Genomic DNA, 17,659 nt, shown 5'->3' with positions numbered 1-17,659 from the left:
ACCTTGATCCATAAAAGAAAGTAGTCGCTGTTCTTCAGCAATTGCCAGAGCCATTACTGGCATCCACAACAAAAGTTTTGTTAGTAATACTTTACCAGCATCAGCAGCACCACCAACTTCTCGCCATAAAGCATCACTGTCATCAGATTTTCTAAAAAGCACAACCGTATGTTTTGCTCCATAAATTACCTTTCGGACATCTCTACAAAATCCAAATACGTGCGACAGCGGAATGGTACAAGAAAATCTTCTATTACCCCCTTTCAACATTAATTTACGTGTATGAAAACCTAAATTAAATTCTGTATTATCACCATGAACCACCGGCCACACATCTGCGTCGGCGTTGTTGAGGGCGTTTCTTGGTTGTCTTATATTGTACTGATCACTGTTAGGAAAATCAGAAGTGTCCTTAGCAAACATCATCAATGGACCAGCTGATCTTGTATAATCATCAGAATATCTTGCTAAACCTATTATTGTTGTAGCCACATCAACATTTTTCTCAACTGACTCAATCTTTTATCCGTCAATGAGATACGTGGCGCTTTCAAACAAGGACATAATTCTGTTATTGATAAAACCGACTTTAAAACCCGCTCCATATTCTGTATTATCTGTTTTTAAAATTTCACCTTCTACTTCGATAAACGCTTCAGCGGGCAAGAAATATCTACTTGTGTCTTGAATCTATAATTCAATTCGTCCTCGTTGATTTGGATTTTGTACGCCATAAGAGTAATACTGAAAATCCGCACTGATTCATTTTTAAGAACCGGTTCGTCTATATAAAACGCTGTGTCGGATTCACGTTTAAACATTTTATTATAATTTGTTATCGTATAAAACGAAGACCACTTCCCGACACCAGACTTGTATTTATTTGTTCAGCCCCTTGATTTATCAGCGCTGCTAGTTTTTGATTTGCGGCTTGATTTATTACTTTACTGACGTCTGCGGGCATGACTTCGGTGCTTGGTAATTTCACCGGTGGTGGTGGTTTGCGTATTAATCGTGCTAGTCTGTCCTTGATTGCCAAGAATGCTTTACTGGCAGCGCTACCAACAGCACCAGTAGCTTTATCACGAACAACGTCAATAGCTTTCATTGATAATTGTTTTGCGATCGGTATTGCTTTAGGGGCCATCCTCGCGATTAAACACCGAACAACATCACCGAATCCATCTCCGTAAGTCATCCTGTATACGGGTAATCGTGAATTTACCACCCTGACCATAACTGGCCTACGATGAGAATTGTGTACGATCATTTTATTTAATTATTCATTTATCTAACAACTAGTCACTGTGGTAGTCATCAACGAGCTCATTAATAAACTCTCGGTAAATATCGATATCCATTATACTACCTTGAAATAATCGCCGACAGATATCAGCTGCTTCATTGATTATTTCCACTGAGTTATTCCCAGCTCGTTTTCCCCTATGAGAACTTCTAACCGTTGCGCATCATTGAAAATACTGTTAGGGCAGGAAATAAGACCACTTCCCAAACCACTGCCAGTAGCAACAGGAGGTTGTGGTTGTTGCTGCCTTGTTCTCTGCCTTTTCTCGACATCTTGCATAAATGATAAGTAACCGGGATCGGTTGGGTTAATATGCGATTCATTAGCGGCAAAATATATTGCAGTAGGCCAATTCTCAGGTGTTGCTCTTTCAACATATTCAGGTTTCAAATATTGGTCTCTATCATTATACTTTCCCACAACAATAGTGATTAATCTACTCAATGATGAGTATGTGGTAAAATCTTCAAGAGCTTTTTTGGTAAACATCTCTGCAGGATATGATGGTAATCTGGACCTGAGTTGAGGTTGTTGTCGTTCTATTTGTTGCAGTGGCGAAGGAAGTTGATAAGGCTCTTGCCCAGGTGGCGAATAGGGAGGCGGTGGCTGTTGAGGTTGTGATGTGTATTTATCATAAAGTATATTTATTTCATCCATAAAACTCTCAAATTTTGGATCAGTATCTCTAGCTTGTTTATTGTTGTGGTATACACGATATATCCACTTGACGAAATAGGTATCGTTTACGGTAGCATACTCTGGTTTTAAAATTTTATCCTTTTGATTTAGACTTGCTAATGTTGCAGCGGGTAAATCTTTTTCTTTTATTTCTTTACGTTGCTCAATAACACCTTTGTTAAATTTTGCAATCAGTTCAATATTCTCTTTTACTGGTTTGGGTTTAGGCGCAGGCTCCTTTTCTTTTACGCCGGCGACTTCAGTACGAATTTCGCTGATGCCTCTAAGTATTTCTTCATTGACGGGTGGAGGTTGAGCAGCTGCTATATCAGTTGGAAGATCCCGTAAAATCTTTTTTGTTTTTTTAGTTCTTGCTGCTATTTTTTCAGTCTGCTCAGCGGTCTGTTTTAATATCGGAAGAATACTTTTTTTTTCTTTCCTCCTCATCCTTAATATCTCCCAATAAAACTCTTTCAGTGACCGCCGCAGCTTTTTCAGTAGCTGTTGTAACGGGTTTAAATAATTGTTCTGTGCCTGTAGCATATTCAACTTGTGCTTCCTGCCTCGCTTGTAATTTTTGTCTTACAGAATCTCTCACAGGAAAAAATTTTTTGATTACTTGTAGTCGCTCTCGAGCTAATCTAGTGGTATATGCTTCTCCGATGTTGGCCATTATCAATAACATAATTTTTTTAATTCATAGCAGCAGGGAGGGCGCGCCTCCAAATTGTCACCGACACTATCGCGTATTTTCCTTCGACGATCACAGAGAGAAAAAAAACTTATCAGCGATAATCGGGTAAGCCAATTTGTCATCGACGGAGTTGTCTTACGCTGGATGTCGCGTTTTTTTTTTTTTTTTTTGTTTTTTTTTTGTGATCTCCCAGGAAGGCTTATTTTGGCGAAATACGGGTGACCCATTTAGAGGTTGTTCGCCCTCCCTGCTGCTAAAGTACACTATCCATAGCAGCTATTAAAATAGGGAAAATGAATTTTGCCAGACTAGAAAATACCAGCTTCTAAAAGTGCAATGAATCAATTACCAAATATATAAAACGTAAAAAACGTTATCGGCTCTTTTTTTTTATACAATTTATCTGAAGTTCAGGAAGTGAAAATGAATGACCAAGTGGAGCTAGCACTTGTTTGAAAGGTGCAAATATGGAGTAAGGCCAAGCTGTATACTCTATAACCCAGGCAGAGATCTCGGAAACGCTTAATTACGCGTATTTGGACGCCAATTTTTGAGCTGGAACGCATAAAATCCCTGAGGCGGGAGTCCTCCATACGCATGTTATAGGTGTGCGGCAAATTTCAAAGACTTGCCAGTCCTGCTTCAGCCACCTGCTTTGTGGGACAATGTGTTGATCATGTGGCTGTGCTGATATTTACAATGACAGAATTCAGTGACTGAAAGACCCCTTAATGTATATACATGTTGCCATTATAAGAGTACATCAAAAAGAACATGATGCAATAGCTGGGCGGCAAGATCAAAGGCTTTGACTGGCGGCCGGATGCGAAAATGTACTGATATTTACAGTGATTGAATTCAGAGTCAGAAAGACCCAGAGATGTACATGTGTACATTTATAAAAGTACATCAAATAAACAACTTTAGCATTCGTTATTGTGTTCATTTCCGAATGTATTGGAATAAGTAGTGCACGAGAATCAAGACATGTTGAGACTTAGATAAATGCCATTCGTAAATTTGGATATGTATTCTAGGGTTAAACGGCAAACTTACGAAGATTGTAACGAGATTCAGAAGAGTGCTAAAGCTGCTAGAATTAATAGTTCGGATAGGACAGTAGCTAAGTGTAAGAAAGTGTGTGATGCCTAGCTTAGTGTTTGGAATAAGTCCTGACTTGGATTGACAAAATTCAGTATCACTGACGGACGAACAAGAGCTATTTAAGAGGTACATTGACCGACCATACTGTTTATTTTTAAATGCAGCTCGCCTTAGACCGGTTATTTCTAGTGTTGTAGCAAAATGTATTCATCAATACATCAGTAGCTAGGCCTAGTTTTGATATCAATTACGTTGACAAACAAATTCTTGCCCATTCACAAGCATTATGTTTTGATACCTGATTGACCATTAACCCTTTTCCGAGTAAGGTAGCAACTATCAATTTCCTGCATGCTATCCTTTGATGATAAAATACACAAACTTGTGTTTTAAGATCAGAATCGGTGATTATTAACTGCCTCTTGTACACTATTTCGTCATAAAATTAGTTTGAAACTCTTAAGTGAACCAGTAGGCCTAACGAGAAATAATGGCGGACTTCGCTAAGTCTGGGATGTACCAGTTTATTAGATTGTCTGTTTTCGTAAATCATTCGGGCAAATATTTTCAGAAAAATATACAGATCATTGAAAGCAAAGCCAAGGTATTATTTTATTGAAGATTTAACTTTAAAATGCAAATTATGTAGGTCAGAAACATATGGGGCAATGCTATGTTGTGGAATTCGCGAGATGCGCGTTAAGGTCTAATCTGTTTTCCGACCTGACACGTATTTGCGAAAATACAGGAAAAAACAGCAAATAAGATAAATAAACCATAAATTTGCAATCCTGTCAATGGACTGTTCTAATGAAGCGATATTAAAGTGAGTGATTACATTACGAAAACCTCTCCATCTAAAAATAGATGCATTCACGTCTGTGTTGATTCTGTAGGAAAGAAGGGACTGCAACTTTTGATGGTGGGACTCCTATTTTTATCAAAATGGGAGTCCTGGACTCCTAGTTTTAAAATCCTAGCGAGACTCTGGACCCACATTATACCCATCAATCATACACCAAAATAAAGGGAATTAAAGGTTCTTTGAATTATACCTAAGATATGCAAGGTCATTTTTAAATAGCCAGTATAACCAGTGAGAAAAGCCGGGGAAATTATTTTTCTTTAAAATTCTAACCCAATGCAAAATACGAAGCTGTAGAGTGCCACCATAACAACAACAAGATCGTGGAATAAATATGTGTGTGTGTGTGTGTTTTGCAATTATCCAAGTGGTATACGAGAAGTGATAACAACAGACCAACCCATCAGCTATCGTATCTTGTTCTATGATAAATAGAGCTATATAACAAACATCAATCTATTTTCAATATACATTAATATAATTGGTATTTCAAATTCAAAATTTAAAGACAAAATATCACAAGCAGGAACCTTTTCCTAGGTAGAAATATCAGAATTGTAACTAGCAAATGCTAACCTGCATCAGTCTCGAGGTTGGTAAATATATATGTACAATTTATATTGTGTGTGTGAGCTTTGTCCGTGACTGAGGGTAGTGTTTTGGCTTATCTGACTAATGTCATGACTGAGGGTTGTGTACACCTGATTTTTGTCATACTGTTTACTTTAAGTTCAAAACCTGACCTTGTTTATGAGTTAGTTAAGTTTTTCATAAAATATTACTGCATCATAGATCACGTGACAATCTGTATATAACGCATGTGATAAACAAATCATTAATTCCTGTTTTCAGGTCAGTCTATGAAATCGTTTATTGTTGTGTTCAGACACAATCTGAGAGGAATCATTTGCTATTATTCATTGGACTTACAAAGTGCTCATTGACTTTTTGAACTAAAATACTACTTTCTTTGAGATTGTTGTGAAGATACTGATGCATCAGGGCATTCAAAATTAATGAAATTCATTCAGAACATTCTACAGTTTTGGTCTTGTGATAGAATATTGGATTGTTTGTGATTTAACTCACAATACTGCAGGAGTCTTTTGAATTTTCACTTTGTATTCCAGAGAAATATATTGATTGTTTCAATTTAACTAAACTTCTTGGTTTCACTTTTTTCTGTTAACTAATGTAAGACCATAGTCATAACACTATCATGTATATGTGTGTGCTTTTCTTTTGTTTGAACATGTCCTCTATGATAGATGTAATTTTACATAATAATGCAATGTCATTTGGCCATAAGACTTCAAAAGAGCAGAAACCATACGTTGTATTTAGTTTTGGCTGACATAGGTAAAAAGCTTAATCAACTGCCACTTAATCAAAATATTTATTTTGTTTCTAAAAATTTCACTAGAAACTGAAAACAGATCTAGTCTAAAGGACACCACATACACATGTGTATGTACACCATAGGGTTCATCCACTCTGACCACAGCAGTCACTGATATTACATATGAGAAAAATTATCTTTACAACTGCATCTTTAAAGAGTTAATTCAAAATTAAATGTGTGAATTTTTGGACTAACAATTTTTGGTGAAGTTCTGAAAAGTAGAAAAATTATAGTGTATGTTCAAGTGGCATTTACCGGCATACCTACTTGTGATTAAACTGATATAATCTTGGTATTCCTATCAGTTAAGACTTAATAACAATATATAGCTTTCAATATAATCATGTGAAGTCTGGTACAGAAACCAAAAACAGCAAATAAACTTTAAGAGACTGACCATTTAATAGAATCAAAAATTTGCCATTTAATTTCATTGTTGCTGATAAAATATACATTGATGATGAAATGAAACATTTAAATCAGTATATGTATGAACTAGATCCTTCTTTCCAACTGAATCACAACGAAACAAAAGACAAAAAATACGACATCAAGGATACCATGTGGGTACATTTTCTTTAAAACTGGGACAGGGTACTAAGTACAGTATGCAAAACATGATAATGGAACCAGACTGGAAAATGGGCATGCGATGATGCTTTTATAGGACCAAAAAAATCTATGCATAGCATTACAAGCTTGAAATACTTTCTTTAAATTAACACATTAATAGTCAAAGGTTCTGTTAATAAACAGACTTTTTTACTGATAAATATTTTAGTTTGCAAAAACAATTATCAGCATTATTAGTAAATCAACTCAATATGTGATCTGAGCTACAACTGATTCTCATCAATTGCTTTTTTCCTAGTGAAGTCAGATTTGATGTAAAATTTATTGATATATACTTTATGATTTATGAACTCAATTAACAAAAAATCCCACTCTTAAGCAAAAATGTGGAAATACATAATATAACTGGAATAGGTAGTTTCCACATTGGAGACAACTACATGTATATTTTTTCTACACGTTTACTTATTTTGTAAATATTTACAGGCAGTAAACTAAAGAAAGCCATCACACACTAAAAATTTCAGCCTAACCCATGACAACTCAACTAAATTACAACAAGGAAAATACATGTCTGTGATTCAGGTATCCTAGCCTACTGTTACATTCAGGTTCAAAGGATACACAAACACCAAGTAAGGGTCCTAATACTTAATGTAAAATAAAGCTAAAATTATCACAAAAACCAAAACCAGTGCTGCTTACAGTACCAAGCCCAGCTACATAACATCCTGCTCTCCCACTCTGCTCTTCTTTTAGTAAGGGTTAGAGATAACAGATTTTAATTAATTTAACATTTGTGTATTATCCAAGGGCATGAACCTGGTCCAGGCTCAGTTAGTCATGGGAAGATGAACAACAGCATGGAACCTGTTGACAGTCTCTGGTCTAGAATGCAGAGGTTAATGTTCTGGCCAACTGTCATCTGATACAGGCACTGAGAGGGAAATCATATTGATAACCCAGTACCATAGTTTGATGATATTGATGACAATCTTTTATGATGCACACAAACAAAATAACATTTACTGACTGTGCCAGCCTCGGCTAATGTTGGTACGTGAGAAAGCCTGCCAGTAGCTTCTTGTGGGTCGGTGGTTCTTCCCTGGGTTTTCCAGGGTTCTTCCTCCACCAATTATACTGGCCGCCATGTATAGCCTATCTTGTGCTGAAAAATGGCGTTAAACCCTACAACACAAACAAAATAACATTTACTGACTGTGCCCAATTGTTCACATCTGAAGTGGATACAATGCATTGGAAACTGGAATAAAAATGGTAATAAAACCCAAATTATTTGCAATGACCTTGCACACCTACTTTTTTCACACTATTATGGAAACCATAGATATTTTATTTTCACCTTATCAACTCAAAGAGCACTGGGAATCTCATTTCGCATAATTTAAATTTGTTCTTCAAGCCTTATGCATGTTAAATTGGATCAAAAAATATTTATTTATGAATAATTTTTGTTAATTTTGTATGACTTTTGCTATTTTTGTAAGAAATAAAGCTGCAAAATGTGTGCAACACCAAAATGAAAACTTCAAGGTTACCATAAATTTCCTAAATTATTATTGATATTATGAGAGAGCTCTGATGTCCTTTAATATTTACTTTTTACAGCTAATGAAATCCCGATTTCCTTGAAATCAGGCTGTAGTAGCCTTCCTCCTACAGGCAAATTAGATCAAATAGTGCGAAGTTACAATGACTGGCAGGTCTGAACAATGAATGGATAACTGGTAATCTAACAACTCACTCTAATGTTAGTCTCATCTAGTTAACAGGTTTTGTAAAATATACTCTAGTCAACTCAAGCAAGTAATAGGACACATAATTATGAATCAACTTTCATATGATGAAAACAATTATTGATGAACTTGCAGATTTCTGTTCATTTCAAAATATACCAAGTACAGACATGCACACAATGACAAAAATTATTTTGACTGCACCTAAAAATGCAGCCAAGTGTGACCGCTGAAACTGATACAAAAGTGCACTCAAGCAAAAGCCTGAAATTTTGATCCTTCTCACTCTTTCAGATATATAGAAATTACTATAATTGGTTTTATTAAGCTTCATTAATAAGTATAACACTATGGGCAGGAAAGAACAAAATACAGAAAATACTTTCATCTGCAGAATACAGTCACTGTTCAAAATGATGGCCTGACACAGAATCTGCATTTCAGATCTGGGTCATATTTAATTAAATTAAGAGTACATTGTGTTTCAGTGTACATGTACTTGCTGTGTGATCTGTTTCTAGAGGCCTGTGGAAAAAAAAAACATAATCTTAACAAGGTTGGCAAATCATGACACACCATGCAAACTTCTCATATTTACTTAATGTAACCTCAAGTTGCTAACGTGGCTATTAGTTTATTATAAATACAATTTACCTGCAGGCTAAGCTTTTTTGCCAGTTCCAAATCTCTCAGAAACTTTTCATCAGGGTCATCGACATCTGGGAGGGAATCTCCTCGGTCACTTGTGTGGGATTCAAAGTGGTAAGAATCATAGTGACTTACGACTACTCCCACACTCCCTGAATACGATTCATCATCGCTCTCAATAGTTATTATATCGCTGTCAAAATTTTCAGTCATTTCTCACATTTTTTACTTCTAAGGTTACCAAGATATCAACAAATTCCACAGCAAAATCCCCCAAAATGCCGTCGTATTTGGAAATTCCCAGACGGTGTTACTATAAAAGTATCTTCATGTGACACCGTCATATATTATATCCCGGTAGTAATATTACCTGACAAATTAAGTTTTCAATTCTGAAATCGAAAGGTACAGGTTAATCTGGAATATCACTGTACAACGGAATCAACAAGGCCAATGCATATCAGCAGAATCTCCTGAAAATAGAGTGTGGGAGCGAGAAAGGAACTTATTTTACCCATCTATTAGAAAAGCATGGTTCATTCACTTGAACGTTGTGTTTCAGGCAATATACAGTCGAGCCGAAGAGGAAATATGGTTTTGTGATTTTCAGTGATCTTGATCTTGGTGGAGTTTTTTGTTGTAATTCCTATGCAGGGATGTAGTGCTGTGGGAACGGCGCTTCCTTACTTTTTTTGCTAATTATTGTCCACCCCACCCCACCCCATTCCCATATCTGATTAAAATGTGTTCGTTCAATTCTTTTTTGTAGTCTCTCCTTAATTTAGCACTACGCCACTGCTCCTTTGTAAAATTATAGTATCTTAGAGTCATAACTACCGTGTCCAGCAGTATAATGGTTAAGTTTAGGAATCATTTTCTTGTTAAATTACCACGGCAGTAGATTAATTTATTAAAATGAATTTTAAATTTTGGCCACGAGGAGAATTAAAAGTAAAAAGAATGTTGACACCGCCATAAAACTAATAGCAGGGGTAAACAGCAAAAATAAATAAATCAGAAAGCAAGGGTTTTTTTTTTTTTTTTTAATTCCGTCAGGAAAACCGGGTTCATTCCCCATCACCGACTTCCAGCCGATGAAATGGGGCCAACAGTTTTTGGTCTTGCGCGCGGAAATCTGGGGTAAACAACTACCTTGCCCACACTAAAAAAACTTTCACATTAGAACAGTGGGGTAGATACGATCTTTGGGCCCATATGTGCGCCCTTATGCAAAGCTTATCGATGGGCCCCAACCTAATATATAGTTTAAATAAAATTATTTATGGGCCCATATGCTTTACATACTCTTGTTATAATAGTAGCTACGTCCCCGAATTAAAAAAGAAAAATGTCGCCTGAATATTGAAAACTTCCGTGGGTGGCCCAGTGCATGCGTCTGGTATGTCCTCGGTACAAAGAAGACACGCGGTTCGCGTTTTTAATGAGAGTACTGCTGTGCACAAATGCGAAACATTAGAGATAGGGTAGTCTGGAAGTGTGGACTTGGTATAATAGCCAGGCACCGTGTTTGTACAGGTGCGGAGACCATTTGGCAGAAGGCTGTTGTATGCCGAAGTACAGTCTCGGGTAAGAAATGCGTTTGAAATTGTCATGCGCGAAATGAAACATGGCGTGCATACCGTGCCTTCAGTACAAACTATAGCAAGAAGGCATGAAACACTTCTGCCCGCACCATATTTGCTGCTCGAACTTGCATAAAATTCATGCCGTGGACTCGAAACCTTGAATATAATTATGAGCTGGCCTCGCTGTTGATAAGGTGAGAGCCGAGATAGACTTTTGTGGTAGAGTCCGTGTCTTTTACAATGCTGCAGACTTAGCTGATACGGTTTATATCCATCAAAAGTGCTAATGAAGACACCATGCAGGCGTCGTGCATAGCTAAGATCAAACCAACAAAGATGTTAAAATTAACGCCGTTGAATGTTTCAATGGATAGCGGCATTGGGGTGCTCTCAATGTTGGTCTCGACCTACATCTTGGCTGCATCTCCTTCGTTGAAGATTTAAAGGCAGTACTTGCTCAAAGAGCACCATCAGGACCTATGTTAACAGCAGCTCAAGAGTCAAGGGAAAACATGTGCCGCCTGTATACTTAGTTTTCCCATCACAGGGCTGTATTTATTTGGTGGAAAAAGTGTCAGCAAAAGGCAACGTTCTGGTTCAGACCACCGCTCCCTCAGCCTCGGCTCGCCCAGCCCGATCAGAACAGGCCCTAATAATACCAACAAAAAAATGAGGGTCACGCCGAAATAATTTAGCTAAACCTCAAGGTGGTGTCAACTAATACTTTCTCCATATAGGCGAGAACCTATCATTAAATTCAAAACCTAAGCTTTCTCTTACACACATTCTCTGAAAATCCAACAATATTATATGATCCTCGTTGCTAGTGGCTTCAACAGTTTTACGGCTAACTTATAAATATGCTTAGATTCTTTTTAAAAAGCGAACAATAAAATGCAAAACAATAGCCATGGATGCCCAGTTTGTTTCCATATATTACAGCTCTCGGATCTACTGATTAGCATGTAGGATATGTGCACCCTGACGAGGACCACCCGGGTAACTTCGAAAGTAGTCTTTTGTTGGCTGAGTTCAGTCGCTGTGGAAGATATATTTGCCAGCCTAACATTCCTAGGCCCATTGCGCTTGCCGTGTCCGGCAACGATATGCACTAGACCCATCACAGGGCTGTATTTTTTTATGGCAAAAGTGGCAGCAAGGGGCTACGTTCAAGTTCAGACTCCCGCTCTCTTAACCTCGGCTCGCCCAGCGCGATCAGAACCGGCCCTAATAATACAAAATAAATTAGGGCCACGCCAAAAAAAAATTTAGCTAAACCTCAAGGTGGTGCCAAAGAGTACTTTCTCCTTACAGGCGAGAACCTAACATTAAATCCAAAGCCTAAGGTTTCTTTTACATTCTATGAAACTTCAGAAATAATATTTGATCCGCGTTGCTTGTGGCTTTATGTCTGCTTTACAGCTAACTTATAAATTTGCTTGGATTTAAAATCAAACACTGAAATGCAAAACAATCGCCATGGAGGCCCAGTTTGTTTCAATATATTACAGCCCTCGCGTCTACTGGAAAGGATATTGGATGTGTGCATCCTGACGAAAACCACCCGGGTAACTTCGAAAGTAGTCATTTGGTGGCTAAGATCATTCGCTGTGGAAGATATATTTACCAGCCTAACATTCCTAAGCCCATCGCGCTTACCGGGTCTGGCAATGATATGCACCAGGCCGACATCCTAAATTTTGTTTCACACGATGCCGAAGGGGTGGGAAGAAAATCCCTCTTCGAGGAGGCTTTCGCGGTCGTCAATGTCTGAAGCAGATACAATGACCGTATGCTATCTCCGCAAAAGACTCTTCCAACATTGCCAACGCGCTGGCCGAAATTAACAACAGCAAGCCACTGGATCGATTGTGGCCGTGCGCTAATGAGCGGCGTGGAACAGAATGCTTATAGAATACAAAATGCGTGTTGGCTGTGTGCAAGCATGAGTTTACCGCCCCTATGTCATTTTTAACAATACACTTTTGGAGAGGCTGAATGTCTACGGGTACGGAGCGGAAATGGTCACCGTCATGTCATCCGGCCCTAACCTCAAGTTAGTCAAGTGTCTCAATCACTTTGTTAAGTCGCTCAAAGCTGAAACAACAAATCTGATCGGCAAAAGACCTGAAGCGACTATATGCGATTCATTCGTTTTATCTCCGCTTACGACGTACAGGGCCGCTAACTTCCACGCGACTCACTGATGCGACATCGTTAATCGCCTGATTAAACATTGCATGTTTTACTTCCAAGTCTGCTAATTTATCATCTTGCTTCGTCAACGTTTTTTGTTTTTTGTTGTTGTTCTTTTGATTCCCTTTTTAGTGCCTTGAAGTTTATTTCACCTTCTGCCGTTTTAGGTAGAAGTTCAAGACACTTTTGGATGGTCCCCCTCAAAACATTCGTCTTCAGCCTTCTTTTCTACTTTATGCTTTTCATTTGCGACTCGGAACACAATGTGTGCTTGTTCCGCGATCTTTGCCTGTACAATCTCAGTTCCTCAGACAACAAAGCCTCTGCAATCTCCTCAGCTGCCTCTGATGCTGATTTACGCGTCAGCTCTTTCGCTGTGCGCGAAATGCGCTTCTAAGTTCTAACCATACCCTAGCAATGATACGCCACCTGGTGTAATCCATTTTTGGTGTGCAGCGGAGATCGAGTTCGTGACACATTCTTCGTATTGCACGCATCTCGTGGTTGTATTGGCTCCCTCCACGTAGGGATTTATTGTATATATCATGCCTGAAGATAGTTTTTACGTCTAGAACGGCTATATCTGTAAGTGCATTCTTTTGTTTTAGGGTAGACTTTTTGCTGTGGATAACCGCAAAGTTTTCATCAAATATTTTGAGCCATTGAAACGCTGAATAAGCAAACAGCTGCCTTGGTGCGTCCGCCTCGCCTAACTAGTTTCATTCTGATCCTTTTGCGGAGGTTAGCTAAATGTGTGGTTGTTTAGGAGCTTGAGTTGTTCGTTTTCGAATGTGTTCGTGTTTTTGGATCTTAGATTTGTATTCATTGCGATGCCATTAGGTAGAAAGACAGGGCCTAATGAAATTTTTGACACTCTCCACTCTCTCCATGTAGTCCCTTAGATTTCTGGTGTGAACCACATAGTTTCTCTTTTTAGCAGTGTGGGGAGTTGCTTAAAACATTCGAAGGCTTGCTCCCACCCACCACCAGCTGGCTTACTAGTGCGTTTCTCGATAGTAACCAATATGCTTCGCTGCCAGTCTTGATTTGGTGCTTTTCAGCAGGCCGCACCAACTCATATCTGGCGCGCTAGGGTAGTAGCATGGCTTGATGTTGTAGCAGCCTATCATCAACTCGGCAAAGCACGTCAGTTTTAAAGCAAATGTCTTGGAACCAAAGGTCCTCCACACCTTTTGCACTTATTCCTTTTCCGTGACCTGCTACATCTCTCTCTCTCTCTCTCCTGCAGTATACATATGCATGTTTATTTATATGGACGAGTATGTATACGTATATAGATACGTGTCTGTATATGTGTCCGTTTATGCTATGATGGACCCTCATTAATTGCTTTAAATGACCACTCCTTCGCTCTCCACACTACATTGTGCTCTAGACTAAACGAACTGGGACTACATTCATCATTACCTAAGTGTAAACAGAATCGAAAAAAGAAACGTTGTTTCAAACCTGACCGGCGTAGAACAGGAAGAAGAATTCCAGTTATCTCCATTATACCCTTTTCGGCTCAACAGTTTAAAAGTTCGACCGTTAATTTAGATAACCTAATTCAAATCCCTATTAATTCGTCAACCTTTGTGCCAACTATCCAAGAGATACCTCTGTGTATTGCATTATTCAATGCCCAATCAGTAGGACCACCGGAAAAGCACAAAGAAATAGTTAATTTTATCAACAACCAGAATATTGACGTCTTTTCCTGACAGAAACATGGCTAAAAATATGCCATCTTGACGTATCAGTCCCTAACCCTCCACCTTTATCTGCTACTAAGAGAAACCTCCGTATGATAAATAGAACCAAACTAATGCATGACATCCAAGCAAACCTAGCAACTTGCTTACCTCCTACAGCAGAACAACTCGATAACTGCCTGCGTTCATTGCTCGACAAACATGCCCCAGCTACCAAGTGCAGAGTATCAATTCAAAAGTGTTCTCCATGGTACAGCAGTGTTAGAGTCCAGATTCGCACTGCTAAAACAGACCGCCGTAAAGCTGAGAGGCTTTGGCTTTCCACCAGACTCACTATTCATAAGCAAATCTATGAAGCCGCTAAGAAGAATGTCACAAATATAGTCCATGCAGCGAAATCAGCCCACTACACTACTAAGATTATGGAAAGTTTCAGCTGCAAAGAGCTCTTCGACATTACTAACAAGCTAATGTCAAGGAACAAATCTTCACCACTTCCAACTACCTTCTTTCCAGTTGACCTTCCGGACATGTTTGCAAATTTCTTCCGTGAAAAAGTACAAACCATTAGAGATAAGCTTGACACCATACAGTTGGGATACGGAATTTGAGCGGCAACCATTAGCAGCATTTGAACCTGTCTCTATGGATTTCGTACGTACAATCCTGATGAAGAGTGCACCAAAGTCATTTGAACTTGATCCAGTTCCAACATCACTGCTGCTTGAGTGCTTAGATCCAATATTGTCTTCACTAACTGATGTTATTAATACCTTTCTCTCATCAGGGGAATTCCCATCATTTGTCAAAACTATCATTGTAAAGCCTCTGCTGAAGAAACCAACACTAGACCATAACGATTTAAAGAACTACCGCCCAGTTTCTAATCTCCCATTCATATACAAAATCTTAGAAAAGGTTGTTCTATCCCAGCTTGTATCTCATCTGAATTCAAACAGTCTTTTTAGCAATGTACAATCTGTATATCGCCCTTACCACAGTACTGAAACTACTCTTCTAAAAGTAGTTAATGACATTCTCTGTGATTTGGATAGCGGAAAGATTACAGTCCTCACTCTCCTTGATTTGTCTGCAGCATTTGACACGATAAACCATGATATATTATTTCACCGTCTCCAGCATGTATTTGGCATTCATGATACAGTCTTACTGTGGTTCAAGTCCTACTTGGTCAACAGGACACAAATTGTATCTGCAACTGGAGTACACTCCAGCCCAGTTGATCTATGTTGTGGTGTTCCACAGGGGTCTGTTCTTTGACCTGTTCTCTTCATTCTGTACACTCAGTCGCTCTCAAGTCTCATAGATCATCATCCATTGTCTCACCAACTGTACGTTGATGACACCCAAATATACAAATCTAGCCATCCAACTGAAGTTGATGCTACCATCCAAGGTGTAGATAGATCCATTTCTGATGTGAAATCATGGATGACATGTAACAAGCTGCAGATGAATGATGATAAAACTGAGGCCATTCTGATCACAACACAAAGACTTTCTCATTCACATCCTTTACCTCAAACAATAAATAATAGCAACACCAACATTAAATTCACACAATCAGTACGAAACCTAGGTGTTACTCTGGACAGTACTCTCATATTGCACCAACATGTCATGAACATATGCAAGGCTGCATATCTTGAGCTAAGACGCATCAGCTCCATCCGCAAATATCTTTCAGTTGATGCCACTAAAACACTTGTGTGTTCATTAGTACTTTCAAGACTGGACTATTGTAACTCAATTATGTCTGCTTCATCTCAATATCTACTCCAGAAACTTCAAAAAATTCAAAACACAGCTGCTCGGATCATACTTAGAGTACCACTATCAGAGCACACCTCCCCGCTACTCTGTACCATACACTGGCTATCCATTCGATTCAGAATCAAACACAAAATTTGTTCTCTGTGCTACGTTTCACTGACGGACTCTAGACCAACATACCTATCCGACCTCACCCATGTGTACAAACCAGCAAGATAATTACGCTCCTCTTCTTACAATCGTATTCTCATTATTCCCACTATGAAAACAAAGTCATATGGACAGCGTTCTTTTGCATACCAGGGCCCAGAAACCTGGAATGAATTGCCCACTTAACTTAGACACAAAGACACAGTGATCCCATTCAAGAGTGCTCTCAAAACTCACTTATTTCGACGGCAAGAACAAACTTAAAGACCAAATAATGTTTCCTACCTTAAATATTCTCAGCATGTTTTTTATGTTTTCTAATTTCATGGTGTTTGTTTTTGTAATCATATCATTATATGTTGTTTGTTTTTTTTTTTTTGTATCTTATAGGTGTTGTCTAATGTTGTAAAGCGCTTAGAGCTTCTAAAGATTAGGCGCTATACAAAGTCCTCATTATTATTATTATTATACGTGTATAGTCAATACAAAACAACATCTCTTACATATTTAAATATCATAAAGGTCAGAGAATTTTAAGTCGTACTCTACGGAGATTCGAACACAGATCAACAGGTAAGAGGCACCCATCGCCTTTTCTGCACGCACCGGTCCATATTCCATCACAACTAAGCACACATCACCAAAATAGTATGCTACAAAGTCTCTGGATAAAGGACGATTCAAAATTCTCTAACCTGTATAATGGTATTGTTTGTATTAGGTCGTCATTCGAGTGTGTCTGCTACGCAGAGTGCTTATACAACCGACTTTGTAAGTGTGTGTGTGAGAGAGAGAGAGAAAGAGAGAGAGAGAGAGAGAGAGAGTTCTGGATTTTTAATGTAGCTTTAAAAATATTCAGTTATATCGCTACGATGTCTGCAGTGTGACAGTTTATAGTGGTGTCTAGCACTGGGGCATCATGCCGCTGACATGTAGCATGATGTCCCATCTAGTCACATTATCCTGACACCAGGCCGACCAGTCCTAACACTAACCTCTTTATAATGAACGCCAAGCGAGGCAGCTGTTAGCACCATTTTTTAAGTCTTTGGTATGACTTGGCCGGGGATCGAACCCACGACCTCCCGCATCCGAGGCGGACGCTCTAACCACTAGGCCACCGGAGCGGTCCGACTTTGTAAGGGCCCCCGAGTGGCCGAGTGGTCTAAAGAGATCACCGTTACTGCTCAT

The 17,659-nt window shown here is 38.7% G+C and overlaps 1 protein-coding gene across 1 annotated transcript in view; it reads right to left on the bottom strand.

Annotated features, from left to right (window-relative positions):
• The window catches only part of LOC149772695 (uncharacterized), an 85,173-nt gene extending 75,858 nt beyond the window's left edge, over positions 1 to 9,315 (bottom strand). The window contains exon 1 of the mRNA XM_089947478.1: positions 9,034 to 9,315. Within this exon, the coding sequence (XP_089803604.1) occupies positions 9,034 to 9,240 (207 nt within the window). The 5' untranslated portion in view covers positions 9,241 to 9,315. The remainder of the gene's footprint in view (positions 1 to 9,033) is intronic.
• Positions 9,316 to 17,659: the final 8,344 nt, after the last annotated feature.

Source organism: Sinohyriopsis cumingii, unplaced genomic scaffold, assembly GCF_028554795.1.
Source record: "Sinohyriopsis cumingii isolate HCF-2022 unplaced genomic scaffold, ASM2855479v2 utg001246l, whole genome shotgun sequence".
Taxonomy (NCBI): Eukaryota; Metazoa; Mollusca; class Bivalvia; order Unionida; family Unionidae; genus Sinohyriopsis; species Sinohyriopsis cumingii.
The sequence above is the reverse complement of the archived record's forward strand: the minus strand, read 5'-3'. Positions and strand labels throughout refer to the sequence as shown.